Genomic DNA, 17442 nt, shown 5'->3' with positions numbered 1-17442 from the left:
CCAAGTGGCACAGATTATGATAAAAGGAATATTTTCCTTTGAGTGAATAGGCGATCCTCCGCGGAAAAGCAGTCCAGCAACACTGGGCTTCACCTCACCGATATTCCTCGTCTACGGCTTTCTGTACATTTTGGTTTTTGCTGCTGGCGAATATTTTAGAACCAAATCGAGAAAGCAGGAGACTGGTCATCCGTGTGGTACGAAGAAAAGTCAAAGTGTCAAAGCGCGTGCCCGGAAAAGAGACAGTGGCCCATACGAGACTACCGGTGACGTCACGCATGGTACAGGAGGTAGGGCAGAACCGTTAGATGTTTCGGTTTCGTTTTGAGCTTTCCAGGGCTTTTAACAACGAACGGGTCCCCGACTGCCAGACCAACTTTATTTCTCCATTTCGGAAGAATGTACCTAACTTAATTACACAGCCATTATAATACTTTCGGATTGTCCCGGAGTCTCCCGCGTTGATGGTAAAGGAAATGGCATTACACGTAAGCTTTGTCTGCCGCTAGGCGCCGCTGAGGTGTTCGTTTGCTAAGGCCTGCTCGCAGACGTATGTTGACACAGTTGTCTCGCGAACTAAAAAGCCACGAATAATTATTATTAGACGTATGTATTAGCGATCATGGAGAGGCTTGTTCGCGACAACATATACTTCCAGATACTTCCGTTCAACGTAAGAATAAAACACAGCCACACCAAAGTCAGTGAACTTGCTCTTGTTGGTGCATAGGCCACATTGATTCATCCACTTTAGACCGTCTTCACACCTGTCGGTAAGTAGATAGAAAGACACCCCGCTAGGAGAAAAGACTCGTGAAAGCGTAAAACGAACCGACTTAGATGGTAATTATTTGTGGCTCGAGGTGTGATATACGGCCGTATACATTAGGAGTGTTGTCCTCGTTTTGCGTTCTTTTCACGGTAGAACAATAGAACATAGAACAATAAGAGGAATAAACATGACCACAAACAAACGGAGCAACAATCCAGATATGCATAACCGCGTGATTCCAACGTTGATGATCCTAACGAAACTTTTTCCTGTGGACAATGGCTAAGCATGTAGATAGCATTATTGACATATTCTATGGACATACGAAGAAGGCAATGGTTACAAGCCGACAGTCGTTCGTCCTCATACCATAGACCCGAAGCTGAAATTCCATGTTCCAATACACCACGATCTATTCAGACACTTTTGCACCGGTTTCGGCTGAACGTCCCGCATGCTACGTGTGAGAACTTGTGCGCAATATTAACGTGACTTAACAAGAATAGCCTAAACTAGTCTCTGTTACACGCTCGTTCTCACACGTACGCACCAATGAGGAGAAAAAGCAATTCGTCCCGTATGGTCGACTGTTTCTTCGGAAGTCGGAAGGGTAGTTCAGCAAAATGTTCCTCGGTGTGCAACGGTCGAAAACGCCGTGCACATCTCGGGCAGTGCACAACATATGCGTCCGAAATAGATACCTTGAATTGAGGGTGATTGATACTAGCAGCGCAGAAGACACAAGACGTCTGGTTCTTCTGTGTCCTTGTGTCTTGTGCGCTGCTAGTATACTCAGCCTCAGTCCCCCACCAACTACGCCAAATCTGAACTGGCGTCAGCTACTTTGGAATCTGCTCTCGATCGCTTGCGTAATGGAACTTTCGATGTGGTCAATGTTCTGGGTGTCTGCGAGCCCACAAGAGGGATGCAGCGTTACCAGCACTTGTAAAGTTTATAATGAGTAGTGTCATCGAACCTTTAGCTTTAAGACTATAGCGAAACAGTGCTGAATGCGTTCCAAACTCTAACTAAAACTCATTTCTTCCACATGGTTGGAAAGACAGAAACAACCATTTGATTGCTGAGCTTCACGTTGACAATACTACCTGCAAGCAGAGGTCGCCACTCGCGACTGCCGCTCACGCATGCTCAGGCGAAGGAAAAACGAAACCACTGGAATCGCAAGTACAAGGGGGATGGCATCAGAAGTACTGGGGGCGGCAATCAGGCTGCTCAGTTCAAGGCGCATGAGCGTATGGGCGCTACTCAAGTTCGCTCATGCGCACTTCACGCAATTTGAGCACCTCAATTTGCAGCACTCACTTTGAGCACTCGCAATTTGAGCTCAGCTAACTCATGCTGAGCACACGTTCGCCACAGAGCATGAAAGAGCATTCTCATGAGTGGGCTTCACTCATTCTCGTCTTCACGTTTCCTCATTTCTGTTCATGAGTGAGTTTTGCTTATGCTCGTATTCTCGATTGCTTAATCATGCACACTCATCCCCTGCTCTACTTACGCTCACTTATTTCGCGCTCAGCTTTCCATTTGCATGCAAATGCCAAGCTCATCCGCTACATTAAGCGTTGAGCGGGCATGCTCATCAATTAGTATTTGCGAGGTATGACTGCCAAAAAAGCAAGGCGTCAAGACTTCAAGCCTAGCTCCAGGGCTTAAAGCCGAAACTCCATGCAGCACTCTAGGGAAAGGCAACTAGAATCATTGAACCATCCTCCAAGAGCTCTCGAAAAAGAATTGTTTCCTTATAGCGTACCTATGCGTTTTTCGATTCAGTAGCGCTCTCGGTGGCAAGGATGCAAAAGGGGCGAAGAATAAACAAGTGCGGCCCAAGTTGATTCCTGGTAAGTGCTCAGCACGGACCCTTGTTCTGCCCCGCTTGATCTAGAGTTCCAAGCTACAACGGACGCGGGACGAGTAAAAAAAAAAGGAAGGAAAAAGATAACAAGTGTGCCATCAATGCATGCCATCCTTGTCCGCGTCTCATCTACAGAAATAATTCGCGGCTTCCGACTTGATAGAAGATCGAAAATACAGTACTCGGCTTGTCGCGCTTGTACGTGTAGCGGAGTGGGACTGCGGATAATTTGGCCAACCTGGGGTTCTCTTGACGTACATCACAAATCTCCGACACAATGTTGCTAGAAGCAATGTTTACCTTCTCCACATAACCCACTTTAGTTTTGGAAATCGTACAACAGTGATACATGGCGTGGCAAACAGAGTACGACAAAACCATGGAAATAATCGGCACTGCTGTCAACATAACTACCTGCGCACTTGATATATCTCGCTTGCACTTCAGGTACCTGGCTAGAGATATCTGCGTTGTATTTAGCGACTGATAGTGAGGGACGTGCAACGAGATATTTCGCAGTCGCACGTCTTGCGTGAGCTCGTCTTATAGCAATTGGACACCGATATCATAGCGCAAAACGTAAGTTTAGGTTCTGGATTTGGAATTTATTATCGTTTTGAGTGTTCTGTGTTATGTACCGTTATCTACCAAGTTTTAGTTGAGCAGCTTCTCCATTGATTTTGAGTGTACAATAGGGACCGTTTCGAAGTATCAGCCAGGGCAGGAACCACCACTGGTAAGGACTGGACAGCAGTATGGTCGTTTGCTGTTAAGGAACACACTATTCGTATCATGTTCTCTATCTGCAATGTCGACGTCAATATCTTTTTATTTTTTATTACGTGTTAGCGTCGCGAAGCAACTGTGGCTATCTGCGGCCTACATACGTCGACAGATGGAGATAGGACATCAGGAAGGCGTGGGGGACAAGGGGGTTAGCTCGCGTCCTGGGCCGACTTCAGGGGGGAACTGTGCCGACATTGGACAAACACTGGAAAATCTGGAAAACCCAAGATAATACCTGGATGTCAATACCCGGCTGGGTGACCTGTATTTTAATTTATGTACTTAAACTATCAATGATGCCAAGTACTTCGTACTTTTAGTACAGTTTTGAGGTAGTTTGTGCCCCACTCTCTTGGGACCACTCGCCTTTCAGGCTTCTTTGCCTCAATTTCAGATTTCGCTGCGAAATGGTGGTGCAAACAGCTTTCTTGATAGGCATGCTGGCGATGCTTGCAGTGACAGGAGCACGTAAGTATATTAAAAGCCATAGTTCTTGCTTCGAAAGGTCGAGAATCCAGCGAATCAGTAAGAAATTATTACGGGAAGTGCCTCAGGACGAGAGCCGCCGACATCTCGAACAGAGGCTGTTCTTCTTCTGGATGCCCAGAAGACGAACTGTCTCTAGTGTTACATTTCTTGCAGTAGCGTCGTGGAGGTCACGCGGTACAAAATCTCCATCATGACAACAGCAAGGACTTGGAGACGGTGATGAACTGATGGATAGGAGAAAATTAACCCCGTTTATAAAAGGCATATTAGCTTAGCTTTAAATGTGCTACAGACCCGGGTTTATAATATTACATTATGCAAGACGTTCTATTATCCTTTCTCCCATCTTGCCTCCCATTCTCCTATCTCGTGTTTGCACGAAATTCCCTAATTAAAGAGCTCATGAATTTTGGGTAATCAATTAGTCACATTGTAGGCACTGGGAACGTAGCCCTTCAGATGTCGTCACCGATATCATTTCTTTTAGAACCGATTAAATTCCTGCAAGAAGATGCTGGCGAATCAAATGGATTGCAGGCATTGCAGGCAAGGAGGGTCGGCCTTGTTTTGCTGAACGTCGGCCACCGCCTCAAGAGCATTGTCGACCAAGGAAAAGAACATGTTACGGGAGACGATGTACGTTAACAGGCATTCTCATCATAGGTTAAGCATCGGTCCATCACGACCCCTTAGGAGAAATAAATTAGGTGTGTAGGATGTGGGATTATGCGTTTCCCTTGAAGACTATTTATTGTGAACGGCTCACCTAAAGATAAACTGCGACGTAACCGATTGTTATCACCTTCCTCACTATCGTGGTCTATGAGAAATGAGTGAGCTTGCATCGTACGTCAAAGAACCCTCTGGTGGGCAAAAGCAATCCACAGACCGACAGGTGCGGCGGCGCCGCACATAATCTTAGCATGGTGGGCTAGAAATACGGGTGTGCCAATCGGCAAGTTTTTCAGGTACCCAAAAATGAAGGATGATCCAGGGACGCTGAAGTCCGCGATAGGGCCGCGCTCTGGAGGATTTTCCTAAGTCACGTGATGTTCCACTACAGTTTGCCCCAGAGCGCTCGTGTGCGAATGTCAGTGCTTGGGATGCGATACGGACAAACACGGACACGAGTCACTCGTTATCAGTTGTTTTGTTGCAGGTATCACCGCCGGCTGGCCTTCACTGCTTTTTTTATTTCTTTGCTTTTGAACTGAGGCAGCCCGACGAAACAAGAAACTCTATACAGCAATCTATTCTATCAAGCATTAACACAGTACCATATGACGACAGTGGCATGTCTTGCGACTTATGACTTACGGCACGACGGACAGGTTTCATACGAAACGCCGTAAAACTGTGACAAATATTCTCAGCAGGTGAAGATAGGCGAATCGACGATACTTTCAAGTCACTCGTCTAGTATCACAAACTGACGAACAAAATCTGTTGTGGCCCTTAGTACACTGCGAAACCACAACAGGAACCATTCTGCTATCTACTGATCTCACTCTACGTTAGAAATGTTTGAAATATTTTCACCAGTGGAATATTATTCCACGAGAACCCCTTCATTTTACGTCTGTCGAAGCAAGAAGTAGATGAGATAGCGTTTTTTTTTCCCTTATTTATTTTCTTGTTCACCGAACTTGGGAATCAAAGCATGTACACGCCCACGCGCTTTACTGATAAGGTGACGAACGAACATCCACAGCATGGCATGTGTTATCACATCGACACGTTCAGGTGTGTGCCATTAGGCACACCTGTCTGCCGTTGTCACACGACGACTTCGACGTACTGTCCCCTAATTGACAACCACAAATGCAAGCAGAAGGAACAGTTGCCGCTGAAGAAAGCTTCGACATCAAAAATGTTATATTGCTTACACGGAGACACAGGCGGTGACTTAGTTTTCCTTTGTAGTTCGTGGCGAATCCGCATGGTTCGCTGCGAGCGACGACTCCATCTATCCTTCATTTGAAGGACCCCCCCCCCCCCCCATGCATTGGATAGGCCGATTGGCACACCCGTATTTCTAGCCCACCATAATCTTAGTTGTCTCGCGACGTAACACCCCCAATTATTTAAAATTTCTATCAGAAATGAACCTGAAACACCAGATAAGACTCCGTATCCAGAAGATACGGGGCAAGGAGGAAGTGACAGGAAAGACACGAGATAAAACTTCATCAAAAGAAAAAAAAGAAGAAGTAGAAAAAGAAAAGCAGGCGGCTGTCATTCGTAGACTCCGCGTAGGGGTCTCTTTACCAATGCCTAAAAGTTCAAAATCAGGGTAGCAAAAGATCCCCTGTGCGCTAGGTACCGAATGACGATATCATACCCCTTTGCTTTGCTTGTATTCTGAACCAATTCGAAGTTCATAAGAAACGCTTTTAAAGATTAACAGAGATCTGCTCTTTCCGAAGAAAATCCTCGGCGACAGGCCCATCCATGATTGCAATCAGAAGGCCGCAAAAATTCGGTCTCACGTTCATGGCGATAGTAAGCATTGCGGTCTGCGACACGAATTTCAGCAGACAGTGATGTCCCTCTGTCCTTTTTATTTTTTTTTACCCCAGTAGAAAGCCTTATGCCTGAATTGTCTGGAGCACATAGAACAAGAAGAAGAGGTATGAAACGATTTGATTGGCTGTAGTATGGGCAGACGAAATCTGTCCTGGGACTTTAACATAATGAATTTAACCTGTAACTTTAGGAAATAAAATACATACAACTGTGCATTATTATGTATCATTTATTTACTTGCAGGTCAGTGAATACAGCATCTTGAAGCACCTCTGGAAAGCCTACAAGTGTGTGACAGATACTGCTAAGGGCTCGGTGACTCGAGTAGCGTCGAAGGCAGCAACAGTGATTCAGAACGCGATAAAGAGAGCGGTGGTTGGAAGGTACTCTCAAAGTGAAGGTGGTCCGAGGAATATACTCGCCGAAATATTCGCAGACATCGAAAATACTGGGGCTGAGATACTCCAGAGTGATTTATTGCGTTTCAGTGGCGGCACGTCCAGCATCGATCCTCTGGCTCCAGAAGAAGAAGATTTTGTCCAAGAAATCGTTCTTGCCTTTCATAACCTAACCTAAAGGCATACACCCGCCGTACCTTGTTAACTAGCACGTTCCGAGATATCAACCTCTACTAAAGTGGCACACATATGCGGGCAAGTGTTGGTAGTGCTTGCGGACAGGCAAAGGACGAAGGCGACATTATATTGCGGAAACGGGACATTACCGCGCACATGTTACGGGATCATCGTAAACAGGGACAAGCGAGAAAATAAAACCAACGTGTAACGCGGCTGTTATACTGTTACATCAAGATTACTGACACGGATGCAACTATGATTCCAGATTAAAAATACAATGCAACTGTACCTTTACTGGCGTGACTGCTGCCTAGCATACAAGCCCTACCAGTGGCGACACCAGCGCTAAATTATGACTGGGTAGTTTCATTTTAAATCGAACAACGTGTGAAAGTCGTATTTTTTAATTCGCCCAGAAAAAATATATGTTAGAGGACAGTTCAAACGACGCAAATCGCGCCACGTGCGACGCTCGTGCGTGTAGTAGTTTCCGCGTAGGAGAGGGGGAAAGTCTGAGGCTGCTTGAGCACGCTTTCTTCTGGACCGACTTTGACGGGATCTAGCACCGCTAATTTTATGTCTAGGAACTGGAGGTTTTTTATGATTATAGGCTGCACCATAGACACTGTCGACAGTTACCGACAGAACTCTGAGAGCCACAATTTTTCTGTTAAAAAATGCCAAACTTGGCGTAAACGTTCAAAAAGGCCAAACTTTGTTACCAATTTTCTTCATGACGGGACGTTTGAGAACATCGAGCTTAGTGCCGTTCGATAGGACGTTGAAAGAGCTTTCGTGCTGTATAGAATTCATTTTTCTCAGCCCAGTTGTTTCTGTGTTATTAACTTGAGAATCACACATGGTAGGCGAAAATTGCCAATGTTGCATCACAATTTTCTCAAAAATGCCATCTTCGATTTCTTTGATTATTTTTCGAAAGGTGGCGTCACGTCTGTACTTTAGACGTCAAGTGAGACAATCTTTTATTTTTGCCTGAGAGACGCGCAGCGATTTTTTTTGTCAGGCAGGGTGCACGAGGCTGCGGCCTTGCGCGCCCCACCCACGAGCACGCGACCTTCAACCTCTTCTTTGCTATATGTGTCCCGTTGACGGAGAAATCAATGACCACACTGCGTGAGCTTGTTGTAGTGTCCCCGGAGCATCACTTTACGTTTATCCAATGGTCTCTCAGTTCCGTCAGGCTCATTCAAGCCGTGGGAGAGTACATGAGTTGCCTGTGCGCCCTTGACGAGAAGCCCCAGTTCGACGAACATACCGACAAAGCAGTGAGAAGAAACGAAGCGCTTCGTAGAGATCTTTATCCACTGGTAACATCTTAGCTTTTGTTTCAGGTTGCCACCAGTCCCCCAGGAAGTGTGAAAGTCACACCCTTTTCGTTGGTAAAAGAACGAAGAACTGAAGTTTCGAACAACGTAAAATGTGCCCATTGCGAGATCCCTGCAGGTGGTGGCTGCCACCATTGGATTAGCATCATCCGATAGCTGTACACATGTCCTTTCACATGATATAAGGTGAATGGGTTCAAGCGCATGGATGCCAGAAGGACTACTGAAGACCACACCGAGGGTTTAAGGTACCTACGGCTACCGGAAACGAGGGATTTTAGTTGTGCGTTGTTCTGTCGGAAATTTTGATTCCCACGGTGACACTGACACATCTCGGTGAGCGCGAACGTGTTATACTTGAGAGCAGCAACTGTCATCACAGCGGTCTTACGGGTTTTGTACCACCCGTCGTGGTTCCGAAATAACGCTACGGAGCATAAAACTAATTAAAGCGAGCATGCACACCTTCGGAACTATCACTTATTGCGCCCAAGTTAAGAGGCGACTGCAACCGCGCGACCACAAATTTGTATTCTCAGGTGTTGTAACTTTCTGTCCCCTGTGGCCGTAGTTCTGCCTTCTTAATATGAACTCGCATGACAGCCTCATAGCGTGCGTATGTGCATTGCCTCAAGCACATGTGCGGGAGAATAGTGAATATGCGCACGTGCGTATACGCACACGTCGTGCGTGCGACTCCCATGAAAGTGCGTAATAGCAAGTTCAAGTCGCCCACGAAAGTATTGCCCTGCGTCTCCAAAGGAAAAAATAAACATACGTACCATAAGTGCAAAATAAGTCCATAATGCAACACCTGGGCATTAAATTACAAAGCAGACTACGAAGCAAAACGCGCTCGTAAACATTCGAAGAGCGCCATTGTGTGGAAAAATCGCTCCGCGGAAAGCCCTACGTCTCAATCAAAAGGAGAAAAGGTACTTTACCAGCGGCGCAAAGTACCGGCATAATTCTGCCCCTGTGGAATAAATCGTGAAAAATATTCCGGCTTTTTAGAAATAATTAAGATCGAACATGCAAAATTTTCGCGTACCACTCGTGGTTTTGCGATACTAGGCGGACAAAGAATGCGCTTGAACCCAGTCACTTTATATCATGTGAAAGGTCATGTCTAAAGCTGTCGGATGATGCTAATCCAATGGTGGCAGCCGTTACCTGCAGGGGTCTCGCAATGCGCACATTTTACGTTTTTCGAAACTTTCGGTTTTCGTTCTTTTACCAATGAAAAGGATGTGCCTTTCACACTGCCTGAGGGAGTGGCCGCAACCTGAAACAAAAGCTAAGATGTTACCAGTGGATAAAGATCTCTACGAAGTGCTTCGTTTCTTCTCACTGCTTTGTCGGTATGTTCGTCGAACTGGGGCTTCTCGTCAAGGGCGAACAGGCAACTCATGTACTCTCCCACGGTTTGAATGAGCCTGACGGAACTGAGAGACCATTGGGTAAACGTAAAGTGATGCTCCGGGGACACTACAACAAGCTCACGCAGTGTGGTCATTGATTTCTCCGTCAGCGAGACACATATAGCAAAGAAGAGGTTGAAGGTCGCGTGCTCGTGGGTGGGGCGCGCAAGGCCGCAGCCTCGTGCACCCTGCCTGACAAAAAAAATCGCTCCGCGTCTCTCAGGCAAAAATAAAAGATTGTCTCACTTGACGTCTAAAGTACAGACATGACGCCACCTTTTGAAAAATAATCAAAGAAATCGAAGATGGCATTTTTGAGAAAATTGAGATGCAACATTGGCAATTTTCGCCTACCATGTGTGATTCTCAAGTTAATAACACAGAAACAACTGGGATGAGAAAAATGAATTCTATACAGCACGACAGCTCTTTCAACGTCCTATCGAATGGCACTAAGCTCGATGTTTTCAGACGTTCCGTCATGACGAAAATTGGTAGCAAAGTTTGGCCTTTTTGAACGTTTACGCCAAGTTTGGCATTTTTTAACAGAAAATCTGTGGCTCTCAGAGTTCTGTGGGTGGCTGTGGACAGTGTCTATGGTGCAGCCTATAATGCCAAAAATCCTCCAGTTCCTAGACATAAAGTCAGCGGTGCTAGATCCCGTCAAAGTCGGTCCAGAAGAAAGCGCGCCCAAGCAGCCTCCGACTTCCCCCCTCTCCTACGCGGAAACTACTCCACGCACGAGCGTCGCACGTGGCGCGATTAGCGTCGTTTGAACTGTCCTCTAACATATATTTTTTCTGGTCGAATTAAAAAATACGACTTTCACACGTTGTTCGATTTAAAATGAAACTACCCGACTGCATTTATGACACTTTTTTTTTATATTAGCGTGGCTAAGGTCACCAGCGGCGCGTACTGAAGACTGAGAGGTGCAGGGTTCGAATCCTACCACCGGCACTGCTGTCTCTGTCTCAGGTGTCTTCCTACCTTTGCTTTCGTCTTCCCGACAGGAGACGGTGCCGGACACTGAGACTGCGTGCGTACGTGTCCGCTGTCTGTTATTAGAGAGTTTTAGTGTATCGTACGCTATCACCTTTGCGTACGTAGGGGATAGCGTAGTGGTTCTGCGCAGTGCGCGAAGCTCTCTTTATGTTTTGCGCGTGCGCATAACCACCAACGTTATTCCTTACGTACGCAAAGGCGATAGCGTACGATCCACTAAAACCCACTATTCTCAGCCGTGTCATACCGTCAGTCATGTCGCGGTACATTTCCAGTCGTCCTGTTTTTCACATCCGTTGTTCAGTTGTTGTGGGGCTCGAACTTATGTCCCCTTTTCTATTTTTCAAAAAAGTGCCACATCAAACATCAGTTCTTTATTTCCTCTTTACTACACGTATATATTACATTAAAAAAAAACGACACACATATCTATCTAGTATATGTTTTTACTATAATCTGTTGCGCTTAACGACGGTTCATTCTTTCTTGAAAGCTTCAACAATAGCGCAGACTAATTCCTGTTCGGTTTCAGGGAGCTTTTCGTCCAGAGCAACACCGTCGAGAATCTATTCGCCCTTGCCGGTGGTGTTCTTGCCGCTGGGGTTTTCTTCACTTCGGGACCGTGATACCAAATGCTCTACAAGCTTCGCCCCAGCGCCTTGTACAGCCTCCGTTATGACGATCTTTCCCACAGTAGACAATACCTTCTTGGAAGCGCCTTTTGCTTTTTTCGAGGGCTTGTATGTGGCTTCCTGCAGAAACACGAAAACAAGGATGACCCGAGGATTGCCCGAGCAGGATTGCCCGAGACGGAATGATTTCATCCGTACCCAGTGACACACTGAATGCCGTAGAACTTTTGTCCGCATGCGATGCAGTTGGTGACCACAGTGTAAGCAGAGTGTCAGACGTCCCCGTCGGTTGGGCGACCGCTGACGAAATCACATGCTCTCCAAGAAGCAATGGGAAAGACTCAGGCTCTCCCTTCTCTAAAGTACAGCTCCCGTCAACCTTAATAATAACACTGGAAAAAAATTCGGTTTCGTCCCCGAGCGCGATTGCAGCAACCCTTTGGGTCATAAGGAAATCTTTATTGAACAAAATCATTCTGTTAGTTTAACGCAAGGATTTTCTTAACATAACATCCCCCAGCGCCCCCTGGGTTGCTGCAATCGCGCTCGGAAACGAGACCGAATTTTTTCCAGTGTTATTATTCAGGTTGACGGGAGCTGTGCATGCTCGACGCGCAACTTTGTTTAAGGGTTTCTGTCTCCCCTGAAGGGCAACACCATATGTAGAAAAATATTTTCCCCTCAATACACCGGCGTGTAGTACAATGCAGACATGACGTAATGATCGATATCTATCATATACTTCTGCCATACGTGCACTCTTCAACGATCATTGAAACCAATCGGCATTGAACGCGTGCGTGGCGCCATCTAGGGAGTAACGTGTAAACCTTTCAGGAAGTATTGGATACAATGCTTTTTGCGAAGTTGACACGTTACTCGCTTGGTGGCGCCACGAGCGTGTTCAATGACCATTCATTTCAATGATCATTGAAAAATGCCCGTGTGGCAGGGGTAATAGTGTAACAACGCCTTTGGGTTACACATCTATTATGATGTCTGGTTGACATGCGGTTTGTCAGTCGCGCGGGTTGATTTTCTTCTTATTGCAGCTGTGGGACGTCTGACATAGCGTAATATTCATGATGTTAAGCAGCGATACACTAACACTTCTCACCTCCTCCTGCGCAAGTTGTTCCAAGTCAGTTCCTTGCCGGCTCAGCACGAATCCCGTTCTTTGTGCCAGCACGCCGATTTCTTTGGTTTTCTCCTCAGAGACGTCCTCCACCACATCTGCCACAACCGCCTGCTCTTCTGTTTTCGGAGTAAAATTAAATATAATTTTGAAATGAATGTGCCTTTGCAGTGTGTACGTAACTGCGCGAAAAAGCAGGAAACATTATTGACCGAAAATGTTCTTACTTACCTCTGTCGTCTTGGAGACGTGACCTGGAACGTTTTGCGACAAAGTATAATTAAAATCAGGATTGCGTGTACCCTACACACACTGTTAAAGTACAGCATTATGTTTCAGTATCTGTGCCGTTGCAAGAATCTATAGCGTCTGCAGAGTTCGGCAGTGTCAGCACGACGTCGAATATTCTGGGGCGTGTGCTACAATTCGGCGCACGTTAAACAACCCGCGCGAGTGAACACGAAGTGAACAACGCGCAAGTGAGCACACCTACTTCACGGGCAAACCACTGGGACGTCGATTAAGTTAATGCATTTCTCTGCGCGTAAACTTTGAGCTATCAATCAATTATCCAAGTGCTCGACAAAGAGAGAACTAAGAAGTGAGTGGAAGGTCTTTTCTGTCGCACCTTTGCTCTGGCACAGGTTCCTGCTGCTCAGCTATAGAAGGCAAAAGCCGCTTTGCACGGATATTAAGATTCGTTTCCAACAAATTTGTACCTCTCTTCAAATTCTCGTGGCTGGCTTCTCTATATATGCTGCGTGACTTTCATGTCTGATGGCTGCGTATCATGGTTCTATCGCGCTCTAGGGAGTCGATAATAGTGGCAATAATGGGTGGAGTAACCAAAGGAGTCATATTGAAGATACTGACGCCCTGCCTCGACTACAAATATAACATGAGAGTTCCTGGGTACTTACGATGAAACTGCACCTGTAAAAATCGAAAACAAATGGCATATAATTAGTGGTGAGTCAGAACATTTTAGGGCTGATGCAGCCCGTCTATCTGAGAAAATTCAGCAGATGCAAAGTGAGAAAGTCCGTTGTCTTCGGGAATTAAGAACAGCTTGCATTCGTTCTGTCTGACATCGAATATCGAATTTAGAATCGAAATATAGAAAAGGAATCCAAAAGAAAAGTAGGGAAAAAATATACTTTTTGTGTGTTTCCGTGATTTTCAGTCTTAGATATATTCAGCTAGCTTGATTAATGCAAACTGTCAACCTTTGAGTGGGCACTTATAGTGGACTGAAAACTATGATGAAGGCAAAAGCTACTATCCCCGCACTGGTAGCGACACACCCCATGTTGAGTTACTTTCAATAACCCTGCGAGCGCCACTGATATCTAAAGATCCACGTCATCCAGCCCTCCTTAGCATTTTAGGGCATTGAGCTCTAAGGCATCCAAACCAAAGCGTATTTTTAATGCGGAGGAATTTGTTCAGCGGGGGCAAACCTCACTGGCAGGAATCGCCAGTCGTTTCCCAAGTGAGAAAGTCGTTCTCGTGATTCGGTGACGAGGACTTCTCACTCACAAGCAAATTTTACATGACATGCTCGTTGTTGCCTTGATAAGCACATGAACCTTCAAATGATTCCAACCAAAAACAGAAGAAGAAAAGCTCTCCACTTACATTGTGCAACGCCCGCCAACAGCAGTGCAAGGCACGCGGTAAGTGTTGCCTTCGATGTCAGCATATTGTCGCTTCTGCAGAACCTCAGCAACAGCAATTACAAAAAGGCTATGTGCGAAAACAAGCAGTCGATTCCAGCACTTCACCTTCAATTATGACAACGTAAACACATACTTACACTTCCTCTCTGGAGGCAGTTATGGAGACCCGTGTACTGAATGCTACGTACAGGAACGTATTTATATAGGAGTCTCAAGGTATCATGGGGTACAGTATCACCCCACTTATTAGCATAGACTTCCGAGAAAAGTGTTGTTGCAAACTGGCGTGATAACCTCTTCATCGGATAACGTAGGAGGAACACAATTGTCATATGGTCTTTAGTCACTCCAACAACAACTTCAATGGCAAACACGGGAGAGCTTCGATAAACACCACCAAAACAAGGAAGAACTGCGACGGCTACTGTTATGAAAAAAAAAAAAAAAACGATTGCCGATAATATTCGTAATGATCATCACGATGTTATTTTAGTGCTTCTATTTACCTCAGAATACGAGCGTATCAACTTTTAATTTGTATAACTCATACGACAATGTGATGAAAAGAGGAATGGTATGAATCTTTGAAGACAGCCAAAATTACTCTTCAGGGTCATTTTCCACTAGCGGTGCAGGAGGCGACATCTGCCCCGTCATGTGATTGCGTGATGAGAAAGAGCGTGTGATAAGTGAGCACTCCATGGAAGCGCTTCTTCACATGTGTTCTTTTACTATTTTTTTTATTCCTGGTTAGCGCCGCGAAGCAGCTCTGTCTATATCTCACCGGCGTACAGACGTGAACAGATGACAGCATCAAGGAGTGGGGGACGCAGGGTTAGTGTGCATCCTGAGCCGACTTCGGGGAGAAACTGTGCCGACATATTCGTCTGGAAAGTCTACCGGAAAACACATGGAAAAGAGAAAACATTTCTGCGAGTCTGAGGAAAGTAAGAAATAAGGACGGATATGCAAAGGAAATTGACACAGAGACTAACAAATCAGCAGTGAACAAGATTTATTGGTGAAACACGAAAGGAAAGGTGGAACGGCACCTCAGACAGTAAGCTTGAGACGAAACCTGAGACAGGATGACATGCATTGAAGGCACATTTGTTACTTTTTGATCGTCCCATGTCTGTTACAAATTGCATTCGTAAAACGTATGGGTACGCTATAAGGAAACATTTCTTCTTCGAGAGTTCTTGGAGGGTTCTTCAAGGTTCTTGTTCCCATTCAATGGAGTGTTACATGGAGTTTCGGTTTGATGCAGCTGGGCTTGAAATCTTGAAGGCTTGCTTGTCTTGTAGCAATACGTCGGAAAAACGCGGATATGCTGTGCTTAGGTAAAGAAATGAAAAACTGAGCGCGAGATGAGTTAAGATAAGGAGAGCAGAAGATGAGTGAGCATAATTCAGCACAACGAGAATATGAGCATGACCAAAGCTCATTATTTGAGCAGGAGTGAGCAAACGAGGAGATAAGCATGAGTGAAACCCACTCAAGAGAATTACTCTTTCATGCTTTGTGGCCTATGAGCTGGGCATCAATTCGCTGACATGATGCACAAATCGCGTGAGCTGAGCATGAGCGAACTTGAGTAATCCTCATGCATCGTAAACTGGGCAGTCGGATTGTCACACCCGGTACTCGTGATGCCATTCCCCGCTTGCGGTGCCAGATAAACTACTACTGAGGATGGATGAAACTCCGTGCAAGTGAGCGTGAGCAACCAGAGGGCTCAGCCAGATACAAGAAGCCGAGCCGAGGATTATTGAGCAAACGGAGTGGGTGAGCACGAGCGAGAAGGCGGTTAGAGGAGCGAGTCAGTTGAGTAAGCCTCTACTTTCAGGTGTCTCAATGTGAAGCTTGACGATGCAATGCTGTTTCTGTCATTCCCGGAAGAATGGTGTCTTAGTTATAATATAGAATACATTCAGCGCTGTTTCGCTAAAGACTTAAAGATCAAAGGCTGGTTCAATAACACATCTGTAGGCTTTTTTTGTGTACAATAAACCAGCTGCAAGTGATGTACCAACTAACATAAGTTACCTCGTTGCACTTTTGGGTTGCCATATAGACACCCAGCCCCTTTACTATCGAAGGTTCCATTGTTCAAGCGATAGAGAGCGGAGTTGAAATAACCCTTTGTGCTGCGTAACTTGCGCAGTGTACTCCGTGTTTTCCAGCGTTGCACACCCTGAACACTTTGCTGAACTAGCCCTTCCGACTTACGAAGAAAGCCTTGACCCTATGAGAGGAACTGCTTTTACGGATCTTTGCTGCATACTACGTGTGAGGACGACTGCGTAGTAGAGGACTAGTTTAGTCTTCTAAGTCTCCTCTCCGTTGCGCACCCGTTCTCACTGGTAGCCTATACAGGGCATTCAGCCGAAACCGGTGCAAAAGTGTTCGAGTAGGTCACGATGTGTTGGATAGAACACAGAACTTCCGGGGCTGTGGTGTAGCAAGGACGAACGACTATCGCCTTGTAACCATAGCCTTCTGCATACGTCCTTGGTCAGCGATTTCAAAAGGTTGTTCATAACTGACCTAGAATGTCAGTAATGCTATCCAAGGGCTCAGTCATTGTCGACAACAGAAATTTTTCAAGAGGTCATCCACATCAGAATCACGCGGTTATGCATATCTGGTTTCTTGCACCGTTTATTTTTCGTCATGTCTCTTCCTCCTATTGTCGTATCTTCTATTGTTCTATCGTGACAATAACGCGAAACACGGACAACGCTCGTTCCTTACCCAGAAATTTGAAGTGGAATCCCAAGTGGATCCACTTGACTACAAAAGTGGTTCGGAGTGGATTGAACTGGTCCCACTTCAGAGTCAGGTGGTTCCAGTAGGGAACCACTAAGCGTGCTTAGTGGTTCCCAAGTGGTTCCTTTCCAGCTCCAAGTGGATACCACGAAGGAATGAAGTTGTTCTATTTTGCCAGCATTAGACTTGACAATGTCCACTCTAGTCCAATATGGTTACATTTTGGTGATAAAGCGAAAATTAAAGTGGGTTAGACGGGCCCACTTAGGGTCTGACATGAGGAACACTGAAACAACTTTGACAACAATCTTTGAGAAAGTGGGAGAATCGCTGTCTGGTGGCATCGCCATCGCTAGCGACAAAATCAAAAGGAAGTTATCCAAACCGATCCAATCCGTGTCGTTCAGGGTTGCCAGATTGGGCTA

At 45.8% G+C, this 17442-nt stretch overlaps 2 protein-coding genes across 3 annotated transcripts; one reads left to right on the top strand and one right to left on the bottom strand.

Moving 5' to 3' along the window:
• The first annotated feature begins 3121 nt into the window (after positions 1-3121).
• On the top strand, positions 3122-7315 carry LOC135366205 (uncharacterized). The gene is made up of 4 exons (XM_064598873.1): positions 3122-3227; positions 3829-3902; positions 4411-4559; positions 6693-7315. Exons 2-4 carry the CDS (start codon positions 3842-3844, stop codon positions 7023-7025), a joined length of 543 nt encoding a protein of 180 aa, XP_064454943.1. The 5' UTR covers positions 3122-3227; positions 3829-3841; the 3' UTR covers positions 7026-7315.
• A 3843-nt stretch (positions 7316-11158) lies between these two features.
• Positions 11159-14457, bottom strand: LOC135366204 (uncharacterized). Of its 2 annotated transcripts, none has more exons than XM_064598871.1 (6): positions 14383-14457; positions 14205-14312; positions 13487-13499; positions 12798-12820; positions 12549-12685; positions 11159-11551 (listed from the first exon to the last, which is right to left on the bottom strand). In XM_064598871.1, the coding sequence occupies exons 2-6, from the start codon at positions 14266-14268 to the stop codon at positions 11366-11368; spliced, it is 423 nt and encodes a 140-aa protein (XP_064454941.1). In that variant the 5' UTR covers positions 14269-14312; positions 14383-14457; the 3' UTR covers positions 11159-11365. The 2 variants fall into 2 exon arrangements, with proteins under 2 accessions (XP_064454941.1, XP_064454942.1); XM_064598872.1 differs by having other exon boundaries at positions 14379-14426.
• Positions 14458-17442: the final 2985 nt, after the last annotated feature.

This window comes from Ornithodoros turicata, chromosome 8 (assembly GCF_037126465.1).
Source record: "Ornithodoros turicata isolate Travis chromosome 8, ASM3712646v1, whole genome shotgun sequence".
NCBI lineage: Eukaryota > Metazoa > Arthropoda > Arachnida > Ixodida > Argasidae > Ornithodoros > Ornithodoros turicata.
The sequence above is the reverse complement of the archived record's forward strand: the minus strand, read 5'-3'. Positions and strand labels throughout refer to the sequence as shown.